The sequence below is a fragment of the Sycon ciliatum genome, chromosome 8, assembly GCF_964019385.1.
Source record: "Sycon ciliatum chromosome 8, ocSycCili1.1, whole genome shotgun sequence".
In the NCBI taxonomy this organism is placed as follows: domain Eukaryota; kingdom Metazoa; phylum Porifera; class Calcarea; order Leucosolenida; family Sycettidae; genus Sycon; species Sycon ciliatum.
The window spans coordinates 20,886,983-20,900,810 of NC_088650.1; the positions used below are offsets into that span (position 1 = coordinate 20,886,983).

The 13,828-nt window shown below is 47.2% G+C and overlaps 1 protein-coding gene across 1 annotated transcript in view; it reads left to right on the forward strand.

Annotated features, from left to right (window-relative positions):
• Positions 1–13,828, forward strand: part of LOC135822296 (structural maintenance of chromosomes flexible hinge domain-containing protein 1-like) — a 52,802-nt gene that overhangs the window by 29,062 nt on the left and 9,912 nt on the right. Inside the window, exons 30-45 of the mRNA XM_065335030.1 lie at positions 211–278; positions 2,897–2,959; positions 3,302–3,384; positions 3,847–3,973; positions 5,640–5,714; positions 6,068–6,172; positions 7,232–7,285; positions 9,225–9,350; positions 9,563–9,642; positions 9,988–10,059; positions 10,520–10,605; positions 10,882–10,976; positions 11,684–11,745; positions 12,576–12,660; positions 12,973–13,104; positions 13,563–13,716. Of these exons, the coding sequence (XP_065191102.1) occupies positions 211–278; positions 2,897–2,959; positions 3,302–3,384; positions 3,847–3,973; positions 5,640–5,714; positions 6,068–6,172; positions 7,232–7,285; positions 9,225–9,350; positions 9,563–9,642; positions 9,988–10,059; positions 10,520–10,605; positions 10,882–10,976; positions 11,684–11,745; positions 12,576–12,660; positions 12,973–13,104; positions 13,563–13,716 (1,467 nt within the window). The remainder of the gene's footprint in view (positions 1–210; positions 279–2,896; positions 2,960–3,301; positions 3,385–3,846; positions 3,974–5,639; positions 5,715–6,067; positions 6,173–7,231; positions 7,286–9,224; positions 9,351–9,562; positions 9,643–9,987; positions 10,060–10,519; positions 10,606–10,881; positions 10,977–11,683; positions 11,746–12,575; positions 12,661–12,972; positions 13,105–13,562; positions 13,717–13,828) is intronic.

The following is a 13,828-nucleotide window of genomic DNA, read 5'->3' on the forward strand; positions in this document are numbered from 1 at the left end:
CTAAAGAAATATTGACTGCCACCACCAGGACTTGACTTAGAATCCCTCGCTTATGGCCAGTGACGCTCCAATTTCCAATTTCCAATTGCAAGTCCGCTTGAAATCTATAAACTAAGCACCCTTTTTTTTAATGAACCTTTTTATCTGCCGTTGAGTGGGGCCAGTACAATGTGTTTATTTTAGCATTCATCTCTTCTTTCTGCTTACCAGCATTTCAAGTTTTGGATGAAGGCGGCCGCAATGTTGAAGTTGTCCAGGCCCTGGCTTCGAAAATACAAGTGAGTGATTCTTTTTTTAAACAAACTCAAGAGACTTCAATTGTTTCATGCATTTATTTAACCCTTTGGCGTCCATGGTTCGATTTCAAACCATGGTCATTTTGTATGTATGTGGGCGCAGTCAAACTTTCGGTTCTCGACCAAATCTTGACCAAATTCAACAATCGAAGTGTCCAGATGGTAGAGAAACTCTCAGCTATCGCCTCGAACAGGTCCGAAGTCTCTCCGATGTGGTTTGAGTGAGCGGCGAGCGATCGAACATTTTGAATTTTCTGCGCTGCCTTCAGCAGTGCATGAAAAAAGGGATCTTCCCAGCTTCATGACAGGCGGCACGTGCCAGGACCGGCGCGGGGCGAAGTCACGGCAAGGTAGGTTTCTACTCGAACAAATTTGAACAGTTCCGAGCTAGATTCAGTGAAATGGCTACAGGAGACCGATTTCGTCTCAGATCCGGAGCTGGACTCGCGTTTGGAGCGCGTTGGGGCGGACAATGAGTAGTTTAAAGACTTAATCAGATGGAAACATATTAGCACACGAAGAGGCAAAGCCTGTTGTAAATCTGATGAGGCCTTTTGTACCCGTACTTCTCAAATCAGTGCAGTGCTGGTCTTCACCCTATTCAGGCCAGAGTGGTAGAAGACCAGCAGTGCAGCACTCAGGAAATGGACAGGAAAGCACGCGTACGGCGCCGTTGCCTTTGACGTCCAGCCATCAGTTGTGACAGCAACAGCCACAGCATCGTTGTGCAGCAGCTTCCACAATTCTTCCCATGCCTCTGCGTGTGTAGTACACAGAACAGACGTAACATCAGTGCGCGATGGAACAGTATATCCAGGTTCCACAAAGTTGAACAAACGCTTCTTGAGGCCCTGTAGTCTTGAAGAATCCCAAGTGGATGCATGTTCTCACTAACCCAATCGGCAATCCAGACCACAGTCTTTCGATCGCTTTAAAATAAACGACTCGATGGGCTTTGTCCCGGCCGATGTGGCAACAGAACTACTACTGCCAGTTTCACTTGACATTGCTTGCGTCTCGGAATGGACTCGTTTCAGGTGCTCCCTCTAATTTGTAGTTCCACCGTGGTGCGCATAGTCTTTCTTGCATAGCAAGCACTTCGCTGTGCCATCGCCACACGAGAAATGTGTCCAGATGCCAGGACAGTTTTCCATTGCTGTGATGAACACGGAGGGAAATAACCAACCTACTCGACAAAGAAGCACACAACCAGGGGCGTTAAATGTACTTGGTCCGCGTCAGCGATATTGTCGCTTATCTTTCAGCTTTGTTTATATGTTGCCAATGCTTACTTGGCAGCCCATTTCATCCCAATTTTGGTTAGCAAGTTAGTTTACTAGTACCTGAAAGATCTAGCTAGAGTTCGAGTGGATTTCGAGAGCGACGGGTGGGTGATTCTGATTGATACAGCGCCACATCAAAATAGATTATCTTGTTACGCTGTGCAGGCAAGAGCAGCGCAAGCCACAAGAAAGTAATCGGCTACTCGGAATCAGCTCCATTTTGCTGAACGACCGAGATCGCTCACCTCAGGGATCGCTCATCAAGCTGAGTTCGCAGCTCCCTTACCTCCAGCTCAACGCTCGGAGTATCCAGCGCGTCGTGGAGATTTGCAAGTACTGTACGCGTCGTCGTCGTCGTCGTTCAAAATAAAATCTTGCAAAGAACGGCGTCTGATTTGAACCACACAGGCAGTCGTGCTGCCCACGCGAAGTCCTATAGAGAAGGTGACCGTCACGGTCGACTTCTCTTTAGAAAATGGCCAGGCAGCGGAGAGGAAGAGAGATGAGCTTGCAAAAGCAAGAGAGTCGATCCCGAGCAAAAATATTTGTCACCAGCGCCGAGAGCAGCGACGAGGAGGACCGAAAAAAGTAGGAACCCTTCCTTCGACAATAAATTCCTCGCAGCTAAGTAGTTGTCATTCTATACCTTACCGTCCATCGTACCAAGTTTTATCACTTCAAGTGCACGCGTTCATGTCCAAAGTCTAAGTTCAAATTGTCGAAAGATAAGCGACAATATTGCTGACGCGGATCAAGTATTGCGGATCTGCAAACTTGGTATGTAACCACCTTTCCGCTCATTTGGGACACCACCATCCCATGATCACTTGTCAGATGCAGCTTCAAAGTGGTGGAAAGGATAGATCAGATCCACCCATCAGAGGCCAAACCGAAATTCTATTTGCTGCATATTTTTTAGGAAAAGTACATATCCGTCAAGAGTGTGCAACTACAGCTAGGCTATGGGGTCTGTGATGGCCGCATTTTACGTTACGTAACAAACCGCTGCACCCTGTGAATGATACCTGCAGGTTGGGCACAGCCCCTGCAGCTCCCTGGTGATCACTTTGCATTGTTTCCTTGCATAGACATGAACCATATCACATGATGTGAAACTCTGCCGTTGCTGCACTGATAGAGAAAGTGTAAGCAGTTCCACACTCTTGGTGGTCATCACTTTTGATATTACCCTTGCACCAGGCCACAAGTTCTTTGTGGGTCCCAGCAAGGTTTGAAGAATGAATTCACTTCCAAGAATAACTTGATACTGTTACCTCTTGTTTCTCAATCATGCTTGTCGTTGCTTTTGTGTTGCAGGTCAACTGGGTTGCCAAACCCAATGTGGAGCTGCTGAAGGCTGGGAAGTTGCCTGATATCAAGGTATATTTAGGACATGTATTGTACTACGTCGGATCTACTTTTTCAATTCACTATGCATGTACTCACATAGTTACTAACTTGACTTTTGTGTAGTGGGCTAAAGTGGGTTATTTCGTAGGTATGATAATGAGAAATGAATTAGCAAGATTTGTATGATGCAAACACACAATGATGAAACGGCAGTGTCTCCTCTGATTTTACGATTAGGTGATCTCATGTTTCAATGTTTCGGATATGGAGCTGCAGGAAGTGTCCAAACGGATTGTGGTTTGGGTGGACTCACCAATATTGCGTACCATGATACATATTTTTATGTTGTCTTCATGCATGCACTGTACTCAGGCGCCGAGCACTGTTGGTGAGGTCAAGTTCTGCCAGGTTTCCTTGTCGGGCCAGTCACCACTATCCTTCTCCTTTTCCGTAGAGTAAGTCAGCTCACACATGTTTTCCTGTCGTATTGACGAGAGCCTTCGTTTCCTTTTTGGTGTCTTTATTGCCCTATGTGTTTGTGAATCTCAATTTTGACATATTACCCTATGTGTTTATGCGCGTACAGTTGGGTAGAATCCCATGTCAGCTGTTTAATGATTTTCTTGCTGTATGAAACTCGGAGTTACAACGAACATTAACGTCCTATGCTGAGTCTTCTATGTTCTAAACTCAGATATGACATTGAGCATTCTCTGCAGCCCCGAAATCAACAGATTTGTGTCTATGCAACATTGTTGAGTGTGGAGGATTTGATAAACTGCTGATGCTGAATCTCAATGAATGGATCTCAGTTTTCACTTCCCATGTGACCTTTAGCGTGCTTTGAGCATATCTTCTTATTAACCCCATCCCCTGAACTGGTGGTGCATTGTTTCTCTTTGTTCCACTCTACACAGCCCGCTACCTGGCCCTGCAGAGGTGCTCAAGTGTATATCAAGTAACAATGTAGTGAGAATTGAATCACCTACAACAACACCGCTCATCATCACTCTTCATGACAAACAAGGAAACCAGCTGAAAAAGGTAAAGTAATTGATACAGTTTAACATCACTTAACCACACCTGTCTTCTTTTCACTAGAATGTGCAGGTAGGCAGGGAGGCAAGGGAAGCAGATAGCTGAGAGCATGTCACTCTGTACTGCTCATTGGTTTCTGTGGGTATGCTCCAACGGATACAAATGTACTGGATATCCGCTGTGTGACTTTATAATCCAAGTTGTATTTGGCTGCTTTTGCCTGGGGATTGCCTATACAGTCAGACCTCGCTTATCCGGTTCTCTTTTATCCGGATCCCTCGCCATCCGGAAGAAAATCGTTGATTACTGATTTACAGCATATGCCATGCATCCATACTGTATGTGTGTTCGATTATCCGGTTCCCTCGCCTATCCGGATACTATTGTCGGATAATTATGATACTGTAAAATTTGGACCTGCTATTTCTATTGTCGGGCTGTCAGCACGCTGTCCTTCGCTGCACTTGGCACAAAAACGTATTTGGAACACGTGTGAATTTCGCCGTCGGAATCCCCATATGCAGAGTTGTACACTCTTGAGGTCTAATTTCCTCTTGCTGTTCTGGTACCTAGTACCAAGAGTACATAACCCCCTAGAGTGTGCAACGCCTGATCCAGCTCTGCATAGGGTCTTGGTCGAGCGGAATCGGATCTTTGCGTCATAATACCATACACATCTGAGGGGAACCCGGGGAGTCGCGGGTACTCTTGGATCAAAAACAATGGTGCCCTGCCTCGAGACCGGCCTTGCGCTGGTGTGAAGTGTACGCATGACATCAGAAGATCCGATTCCGCTCGACCAAGACCCTACACAGAGCTGGATCGGCGTTGCACACTCTGGGGGGTTATGTACTCTTGCTAGTACCTACCCTATATTAGCCTACTATATGCGGACTCTATTTTGTGTACGGACTGTACAACTCTATTGGAGCTTGGCAAGATTTCAGCTGATCGAATGTCATTCATTTCTAGGTTGTTTTCCAAGGGTTTGGTCAATGAGAAACTCTCAACTGTCCATTGCAATAATCACCGAAGCCTTCTGATGCAAGTGCGGTTCCAAAGTTACAATAGGGAGGTTTCGCTCTACGTAATTACGTATGAAAATCCGTATGTCGTACGAGCCGGGGAGCGAGGGCAGCTTTCATACGTAAATCTCTCTACGGATTTCCGTAGGAAAGCTCTTTCCTACGTTGGGTCCTCCGTATCACTTTTTGAAATATTTGTTCGCATTTTCCGCATTTGTCCATGGCAACGTTCAAGCCGCGCGAAACACAAGGTACACACACCGTACACCACGAGCAAAATAAGATGGAAAACGCGGTTTCGGTTCATGGTGCATGCGGTGCACCGGTGGGCGCATGAAGCCAACGCGTCTCCAAAGCAACAACGCATGTTTAGCAGTCGTGGAGAAATCACGTAGAGCGAAACCCAACAGTTCTGTTTTTTACGTATGAAAATTCCGTGCAGTTCCTACGTTATTTTCATACGTAATTCCGTAGAGCGAAACCTCCCTAATATTTGAAGTTGGTCAAGTCTCGGTATTTGTCACTCCTTACCCGCAAGCGCAGCTTTGAATGACATAATTCCCCGTGTTCCTGGGCATACAGTGTTGTGAGTACTGATTTGAATATGTTGCACACACTCGTCATCTTCTGTTCTTTGCTGCTTGCAGATCAGTCCGTCGCTGCTGTCCAGTGTAACTATTACTGGTGCCAAGCTTAGGTCTCATGATCCTCCAGAGATAACTGTGAGTTGCCAAGCAGTATGTTACTTTGACCTGGTGTAGTGCTGCACATAATATATGTTTTCTTCTTGGCCTGCTGATGGCTGAACTCTTGTCGTGTCTGCATGAGGAAGGAGAAGCAAGCTGGAAAATTCTACCGGAGAAGAAAATCTAAAATGTCTACATGTACTTGTACTTGTGCTGCCTTGGTGCAAGCCGTATTGTCACTTGTATCAGACTTATGACCGGGGACATGCTCTGCCAGTGGCGTGCTCCAGTCACTTATTGGCTTAGGAGCTGTGCAAGGGAAATCGTACTCCATGGCTTAAGATGGTTATGTCATTCTATATGCTGCCTCTGTTACTCTGTCTTTCAAGGATGAGTGTATCAAAATTCGGAACATTGTCTTCGACGTGCAGAAGCTTGCTGTTGAGGATGTGGTGGTAAAGATTGGTGAAATGTCGGCAACCTACTCATTTCAGGTGAGTGTTTGAGAACACTTGACTATGCACTAGAGTTCCAGTCTGAGCTGATATGCTGGCAAACGCCCCCTCCTCATCTATATTGGCACTGATTCATCTCTAGCCACTGGAAAATAATAATAATAATAATAATATTGAAGCCTGGCTCTTGGCAACCTGGGGCTTTCTGCACTATGGCATGTTTTCCCTGTGTGTGTTGTCGTGGGAATTACTTCATGACATGCTGATCTACAGCCATGAGTCGTGGACTATGTTCAGAAAAAGTAGACCATTTTCCGTGCGTATCTATGACGCCTCTTATGCGTCTAGCAGTGCTATACAGCGAATTGTGTTTGACTTTAAAGTGATGAATGCCTCTTTCTCTGAGGTATTTGCACAGTGTTGGTGATGCTGTCTGTGTGGTGGTGTGTGTGTGTGTGTGTGTGTGTGTGTGTGTGTGTGTGTGTGTGTGTGTGTGTGTGTGTGTGTGTGTGTGTGTGTGTGTGTGTGTGTGTGTGTGTGTGTGTGTGTGTGTGTGTGTGTGTGTGTGTGTGTGTGTTAACCTGTTAACCTGTTAACCATGGACTGCTTCTGGCTAGATTAACTCTTGTGTAATCAATGGTGCTAGTGAAGCTTATATCAGATCCACTCTGATTTAGCCACCCACACTAGTACCAAGTATTACCTTCACTGGGGGCAGGGGTACCTGCAGTTGGATCCCGGGACGGATACCCTGATGCCGTCAATCCTTTTCTGCACCTTGTCCTCACCCACTTACTGAGGTGTGGTGAGCCCATAAGTGGGATCATTTCAAGTCCACCCTAGTTTGGGGATTTCAGGGGGTGTCAGCCGTTGGGTGGTTCAATGGCCAATTGAGTCATCTTTCCAAGATTCCTTTTGAGTCTCTCTCCCCTCTCCCGGGGAGACCCACGTGACCAGTTTTGGCAGTGAGCAAGTACAAGTACAAGTGTGTGTGTGTGTGTGTGTGTGTGTGTGTGTGTGTGTGTGTGTGTGTGTGTGTGTTTGTGTAACTATGTTGGTGATGCTGTCCATGTTCAATTGTTGTGTGTGTAACAACAGGTCATGCCTGGAAAGCCTTCTCAAGTCAGAATTGTAGACTGTCAGCCTGAGGAGGTGAGGACTCTGCATACCAGTATATTGTGTACTGTATTTGCTGTGCCCACGTGTGTGTGTGTGTTTGTGTGTGTGTGTGTGTGTGTGCGTGTGTGTGTGTGTGTTTGGCTCACTTCTCACACGTCGCCCAGCACATGGCCCTCGCAAGCGCTGGAAGGATTGCGTTGTCTCCGACTTAAGAGTTCGTGGCCTCACCAAGGAATGGTACCCTCTCGCCTGTGAGTCCCGTGCTGACTGGCGGACTATGTACGCCGAGCCTGTGGAGAATGTGCCTCAGCCTGACCCAGTGATATGTGCGGATTGCAATCGGTCATTCTCGCGCCCTGGAGATCGTGCTCGCCACAAATGTGTGGTTGAGCGGGCAAAGCCGATTGCTGAGCAGCGAGGGGCTTGCCACTGTGGAGATTGTGGGCGTTGGTTTCGCAGCAAGGGTGGTCTAGCTGTTCACCGCTGTTCCGCACCTCAGCCTCAGCCTCCCGAGCCCCGGCAAGTCTATGTGCAGGATGCCTGCTGTGCTGCGCACTGTGCTGTGTGTGCCCGCTGCTTTCGGTCTGTGCAAGGCCGCGGTCGTCACCGGTGCTCGAGGACTGGCCCGCGCCCGACTGCCCAGCAGCGTAATTCGTTCAGCCATGTATGCGTGTGTTCTCGCCGGTTCCGTTTGCCCCACCATCTCCGGCGTCATCAGGCTGCGTGCTCCATCTTCCTCTCTGATGCCCCTCCGGGGCCCACGTGACCCCTGTGACAGTGGCTCTACAGGACAGGACAGGTGTGTGTGTGTGTGTGTGTGTGTGTGTGTGTGTGTGTGTGTGTGTGTGTGTGTGTGTGTGTGTGTGTGTATGCATGTATGGTGTACCAGGGTTCTAGCCAGGTCAAAATAGTAGGGGGGGGGGGGGGGGGGCATGGGAAACAGTTACCCTATATCCCATTTTTCCACTTTCCAATATTGTCTTGCCACGCCAAATGCAACATATGGGGCGAATCCCTGACTTCACCCCAGACAAATGTGCCTTTATGAACCATCTATGCATGAAAAACACGAAAATTGGAAAATGAGTAGGGGGCGGCAATTTTTCACAGGGGGGCGCGCAAACAGAGTAGGGGGGGGGGGGGCGCTGCGCCCCCCCCCCCCCCTTTGGCTAGAACCCTGATGTATGTGTGTGTGTGTGCACGCGTGTATGTGCGTGCATCCACATGTATGCGAGTATATGTATGGGTGCGTGTGCGAGGTAGTTCGGCTGGTAGGGGCGATTATGCCAGATCTTCATGTCTTTCATGAACACCTTCTTAAGAGGGGGGGGGGGGGGGAGGGAGGGTATATGAGGGACTGCTATTCATATGTAACTGTATTACTGCTCGGCTATCAAGAGTTGAGGACCCCAGTAGCTACAGTACAGTACATGTGGAGGGTATCACATTGGAATTCCTTTTTTCCCATAAGAATACAGTATGTGCAGCCCACTGCCGGTGCTCACCGATGGGTTGCTCAATTGATGAAATTTCTACCCTAGTGCAATCACTGCAGTGTGTACCTGCTGCATGCAACAGCTGCAATTTTGCACCTGCTGCACATTTTCTAGAATGCAACAAACTTGCTACCTGCTATTTTTTTCTCTTTCTTTTTGGCCTCGTTTGTTGGATATAAAAAGAAGCTGTCCAGTTTATTCACTTGCCTCTGAAGATGTACTCTCAGAAGAGTGAAGTCGGTCAGGAATAAAAGAAGTATTTCAAGTTATTCAGAAAAGTGTTATGTGGTCATGTAGGGCAATCTATTCAAGCTCTCAGCTGAATTTGTCCTTGGGTTGCTTCTCTTCTTATTTTATTTGTCAGGTATCGGGTAATAGTCTATCTGATAATAAATAAATCCCAGCCCATGGCGACCATGTTTTCTCATGCCATAACCACTGCCCTGCTTTTTTTTGTGACTTTTGCTTTTATACAGGTGTTCACTATCTATAATGATGGGCGTCTACCCATACCGCTCAAAGTGCAGCTGTATGATGATTACGGTAATCCAAGTGGCCTGGAAGGTGTTAGGATGCAGCTAGGGAAGAGCGGTGGGCTCAAGGTAAGCTGCTGAAACTCATTCTGGGTGATCATGCTGCTGCTGCTGCTGCTGGATATCCCAACTTGAAGCTTGCAACTGGCTGAATATTGCCGCTGTCACTATTAATTTTGTCTGTGTATATGTGTGTGTATGTGTGTGTGTGTCGATTCTCCGATCCTTCTCCTGCTCTCCTGCATATGTGTGTGCGTGTGTGATGCATTGGACATGTCCAGTTGTCTCCACCGACGCAACATCAACGTACAGATGGTAATGGCCAAGTTAACTTCGGATTTACTTCCGTCAGAGCTGAACGGTATGTGCTGCAACTATAGTGCTGAACTGAAGACGCAGTGGTCGTGTTTTGGGGCTGTGTTATCTTGCTTCTCTTTGCTCGCTTTCTATTTGTGTCTGTTTGTGTCAGTGTGCCTGGTGTTGTGCAACTGCTACCACTGTGCATGGGTGTTGTTGTTCCTGGTCTACTGATTTGGAGAGTCGCACATGACTGTTTCCTGCGGGATGCTCTAACGCATTTTTCTGTTTTTGAGGAGATGTACATGTAGTTTGTTGTTACATGTAGCCAATCAGCTCCACGTCTAGCTGGCTTAGTATGTTTTTTTTGTTTTGTTTTTGTTCATGTCTTGTTGTTTTCTCGTGTTAGCGGTGACTATTTCATTACGCCCCGTGCCATCTACGGTCAGACCACTATTGTCGGCGCTAGCCTACGCATCTGGTGAGTGAGCGTTTCTATGTAGCCTGTCTTTGTCTTGCAAAGTAGTAGGGTGCCTCTCATGATTGAGTCTGGATATGGTACTGGTTCATGATCGAGTCTGGATAGGGAAGGGGCTCATGATAGAGTCTGGATTGGGAAGTGGCTCATGAGGGGGGTGTCTGGATTGGGAACTGGCTTGTGATGGGGTCTGGATTTGGAACTGGCTCATGATGGGGTCTGGATTTGGAACTGGCTCATGATACCACTCGTTCTGAACCTACTACAATCACTACTTACCCAGATACCTGCCCAAATCCACCCACTCTGTAAAAATTACTCCGAAAACCAAATCTACCAGTTCCCTGACATGCCAACAGTCCCGAACCCACCCTTACCATTCGTGTGTGTGTGTGTGCGCGCGCGCGCGTGCGTGCGTGCCTGTGTGTGCATTCTGTGCGTATTTCTCTCTGCTGTTCTGTAGTGTTGAGCCTGACCCAAGTCGAGTGGTGGCTGTAGAAGTCACACCTGCTGGCAGTCAGCAATGTACTGTTGCACAGAACCTGCCTGGTATGTACCCATGCTAATTGTGCATCAGTGTCTTGTAATGGCGTTGTGGGTGCTGCTTCTCTCTTCCACTTTTATTTATCAATTGCCTTTTCTTGCCATCATCACCTCTAAACTAAAACATTTTTAGGCCATGGTCTTGACTCTTTTCACCACTCAAACTACAATTTGCTAAGCAAGATTGAACAAACTACACTTTCCAAGCCAAGATTGAAACCTTGGAATCATACCACCCATATGACATCACCTCCATTGTCTTTTTGATTGTTTGTCATGCAGAATTGAGCTGTGTTGTGATGGCGGAAGATGGTCATCCATTTGCTGGTGCGCTGCCTTCTCATGTCAAGATGGAATTGCTTCGCGGTGGCAGTGTGGTAAGCGTGCCACCATGTTGTCTTCAGCTTTCTCTGAGAGTCAATGACTACTGTGCATCCTCTTTCTTTACTAAGGGCATATGTTGCTACAATGTAGAGCAGAACAAAATTCGACTTTTGCCGTGGCTGAAATATCGAACGTGATGTCTTTGGAATGCGACACCGCAGCTCTTCGCCGATTGATGCATTGGAAAGCTGAGCTCTTCGGCTTCTTCCTAGATACTTAGTTTTTTTAAATTCCGCCAAGAATCGATCGAGTTATGGATGTTTTAGTGCATGCATGTCCATCAATCTCTAGAGATCGATTCAAGTACGCACAGATGGTAAAGGGTTAATCACTTTGAATCTCTACTGGAGGCTTATAATCGTTGCAGAAATATTCACCGCACAACCTTCTCCAGTCCTTGGCTGCACCAGCTCGAATATGTATCTTCCGAATTATCACCAATCATCCCTGGACTGGTGTAAGCAAGGACTGGAGAAAGTTGTGCGGTGAATATTTCTGCAACGATGCAGATGTAATACCTTTTTTCTCTCGCTTCCTCTACAGCTCTACCTCTTTATCTTTCTCCGCCGTGTGCACGCGCACACACACACACACACACACACACACACACACATCTACTAACTTTAAGTGACGGAGACACACTCCTCAGAACTGCAGAGCCCAGAGTCACACATGTATTTTGTGTTTTGCCGGTGTCTAGGTTTCCACGTACAGCCCGTCAACACCTGGTAGTGATACTGAAGGTGGCCGGTTTCCATTCAGGTCAGGCTTATGTCCATTGTGTCTCTTTGTTGCTTAATTTCCTCTTTGCTGCATTCCAATGTGAGACCTAGCCCTAGCCCGGGAAAGGCATGATTTTCCGCACAATGACCTCTCCTCACCTCATCTAGCTTGCAGGTTGCTGTGTGCTCCATTCTCATAAATCAGTTCTCTCCCTCCTCTCTTTAGCAAATACTTTAAAATCCCTAGTGTTACAGTGGCAGAGTTTCACACCATGTGGCAGGGTTCAATCGGTTACGTGAGCAGCAGTAGCAGTTGACCACCAGAGCGGTTACCCCAAGCAGGGTTATACAGTGTCTGGCACAGCCCCGTACCTACGATGTACCGGGTGCAAGCCATGCGTACGGGTTTGCCTCGTGATGTGATAATCTGCCAGCGCAGACCCCGAATTGGCCATAGACTGCAGTTACACTCCCTTGTGGGTTATATACATATACTCAAGTCTCTTGCCAATATGCCTCTGGTGAAGATTACCAAGTGCACGCTTCAGTACTTGGCGCTGCTACTTTTACTTCAAGTAGTTACACAATTGACCCGCCCTTTGGTGGGTGAATGACTTTTCAATCTCTCTGGTGTTCAATCTCTCTGGTGTTCAATCTCTCTGGTGTTCAATCTCTCTGGTGTTCAATCTCTCTGGTGTCCAATCTCTCTGGTGTCCAATCTCTCTGGTGTTCAAAATCTTTGGTGTTCTATCTCTCTGGTGGATGAAGGGCTGTTCCCTCTTTTTGTTGGGAGAATGATTGTGCAGTGGAAACATTGTGGAGCATTTGAATGGTTTGTTGTGTGTATGGTGCTCTGTGTGTCTGTACTAGTGGTCATGATGCACCAGTCAATTCCGGCACACTGCAGGCTAGGTTCAAGTACTGTGACGGATCGGTTACTCTACAGAGTCGTACAGTAAGTGCATTGGTGCATTGGTGTGCAGTGCAGTGAACAGAATGCACCTGCCTTTCTACGAGTACATGATCTACGCTATCAACTGCTCATGTCCAGTTTGCTGGCATCATTCACAGTCCTCCAGCTCTTATCCAGTAAATCCTGGTGTGTGTGTGGGGGGGGGGGGGGGGGGGGGGGCATGCAGTGTTCTGTCACTGTGTCACGTAGCTTTTCTCAGAAGCTCGTCCTCTACAGTTATAGAGAAATGAGCGTGTTTGTCTAGTGTAAGTCTCCTATGACCGTTGGCGTGCTGTTCTTGTTGTTCATGTTTAGGTTGATATTGAAGTAAGCCCTGGTCCGCCTTGTCGCCTCGTGTCCGACTGTGTCCCATCCGCTGTTGCTGTATCGAATGGTGCTGTGATCAACCAGCGCAAGATTGTCGAACGTCTAGAACTGCGCATCAAGGTATAAGTAGTTAGGATGATGTGTGTGTGTGTGTGTGTGTGTGTGTGTGTGTGTGTGTGTGTGTGTGTGTGTGTGTGTGTGTGTGTGTGTGTGTGTGTGCGTGTGCGTGTGCGTGTGTTGGAAAGTATTTCAGAAGCGTCCACTTTAGTAGTCCCATGCTGTTATACATGTGTGTCTTGTTGGAAGAGGACTTTATTAAATCCTCGAAGACTATGTTCATAATGTTTGACGCTACTGGTGTTTCTCCATTCTTGCACTGAATGGGAAGGCTCCTTTGCTTGCATCACGCTGACTACTCTAAGACTATGGCGAAGTTTCTCAATCACCAGTTCCTGAAGACAACTTTAAAATACCATCTGAAGGCGTTTGTGTGTACTTGTATGTTTGCCTGCATGGATATTGAGGTGTATATGTTTGCTTGGTGTGTATTTACACTTGGTGATAACTGTACTGTGCAGGATGAACATGGTAACAACTGTATCGATGACTCTCTCAGTGGAACAGTCCATGTAACACTACAAGCAGATAGTGGTGGAACAGATGCTCGCAATGTTGCTAACATTCCTACCTTTGATGGTGGCAGTAGAATGCTTTCCTTCCCGCTGGCTGCTGGTAAGGGTGTAGTATCTACTTACTGTGTCGGACATTGCTTCCTTGTCTGTGCTTCTTATACATGTACCCTGCTGTCTTGCCACGTAACCTTTAATACTCCATATGTGCTGAA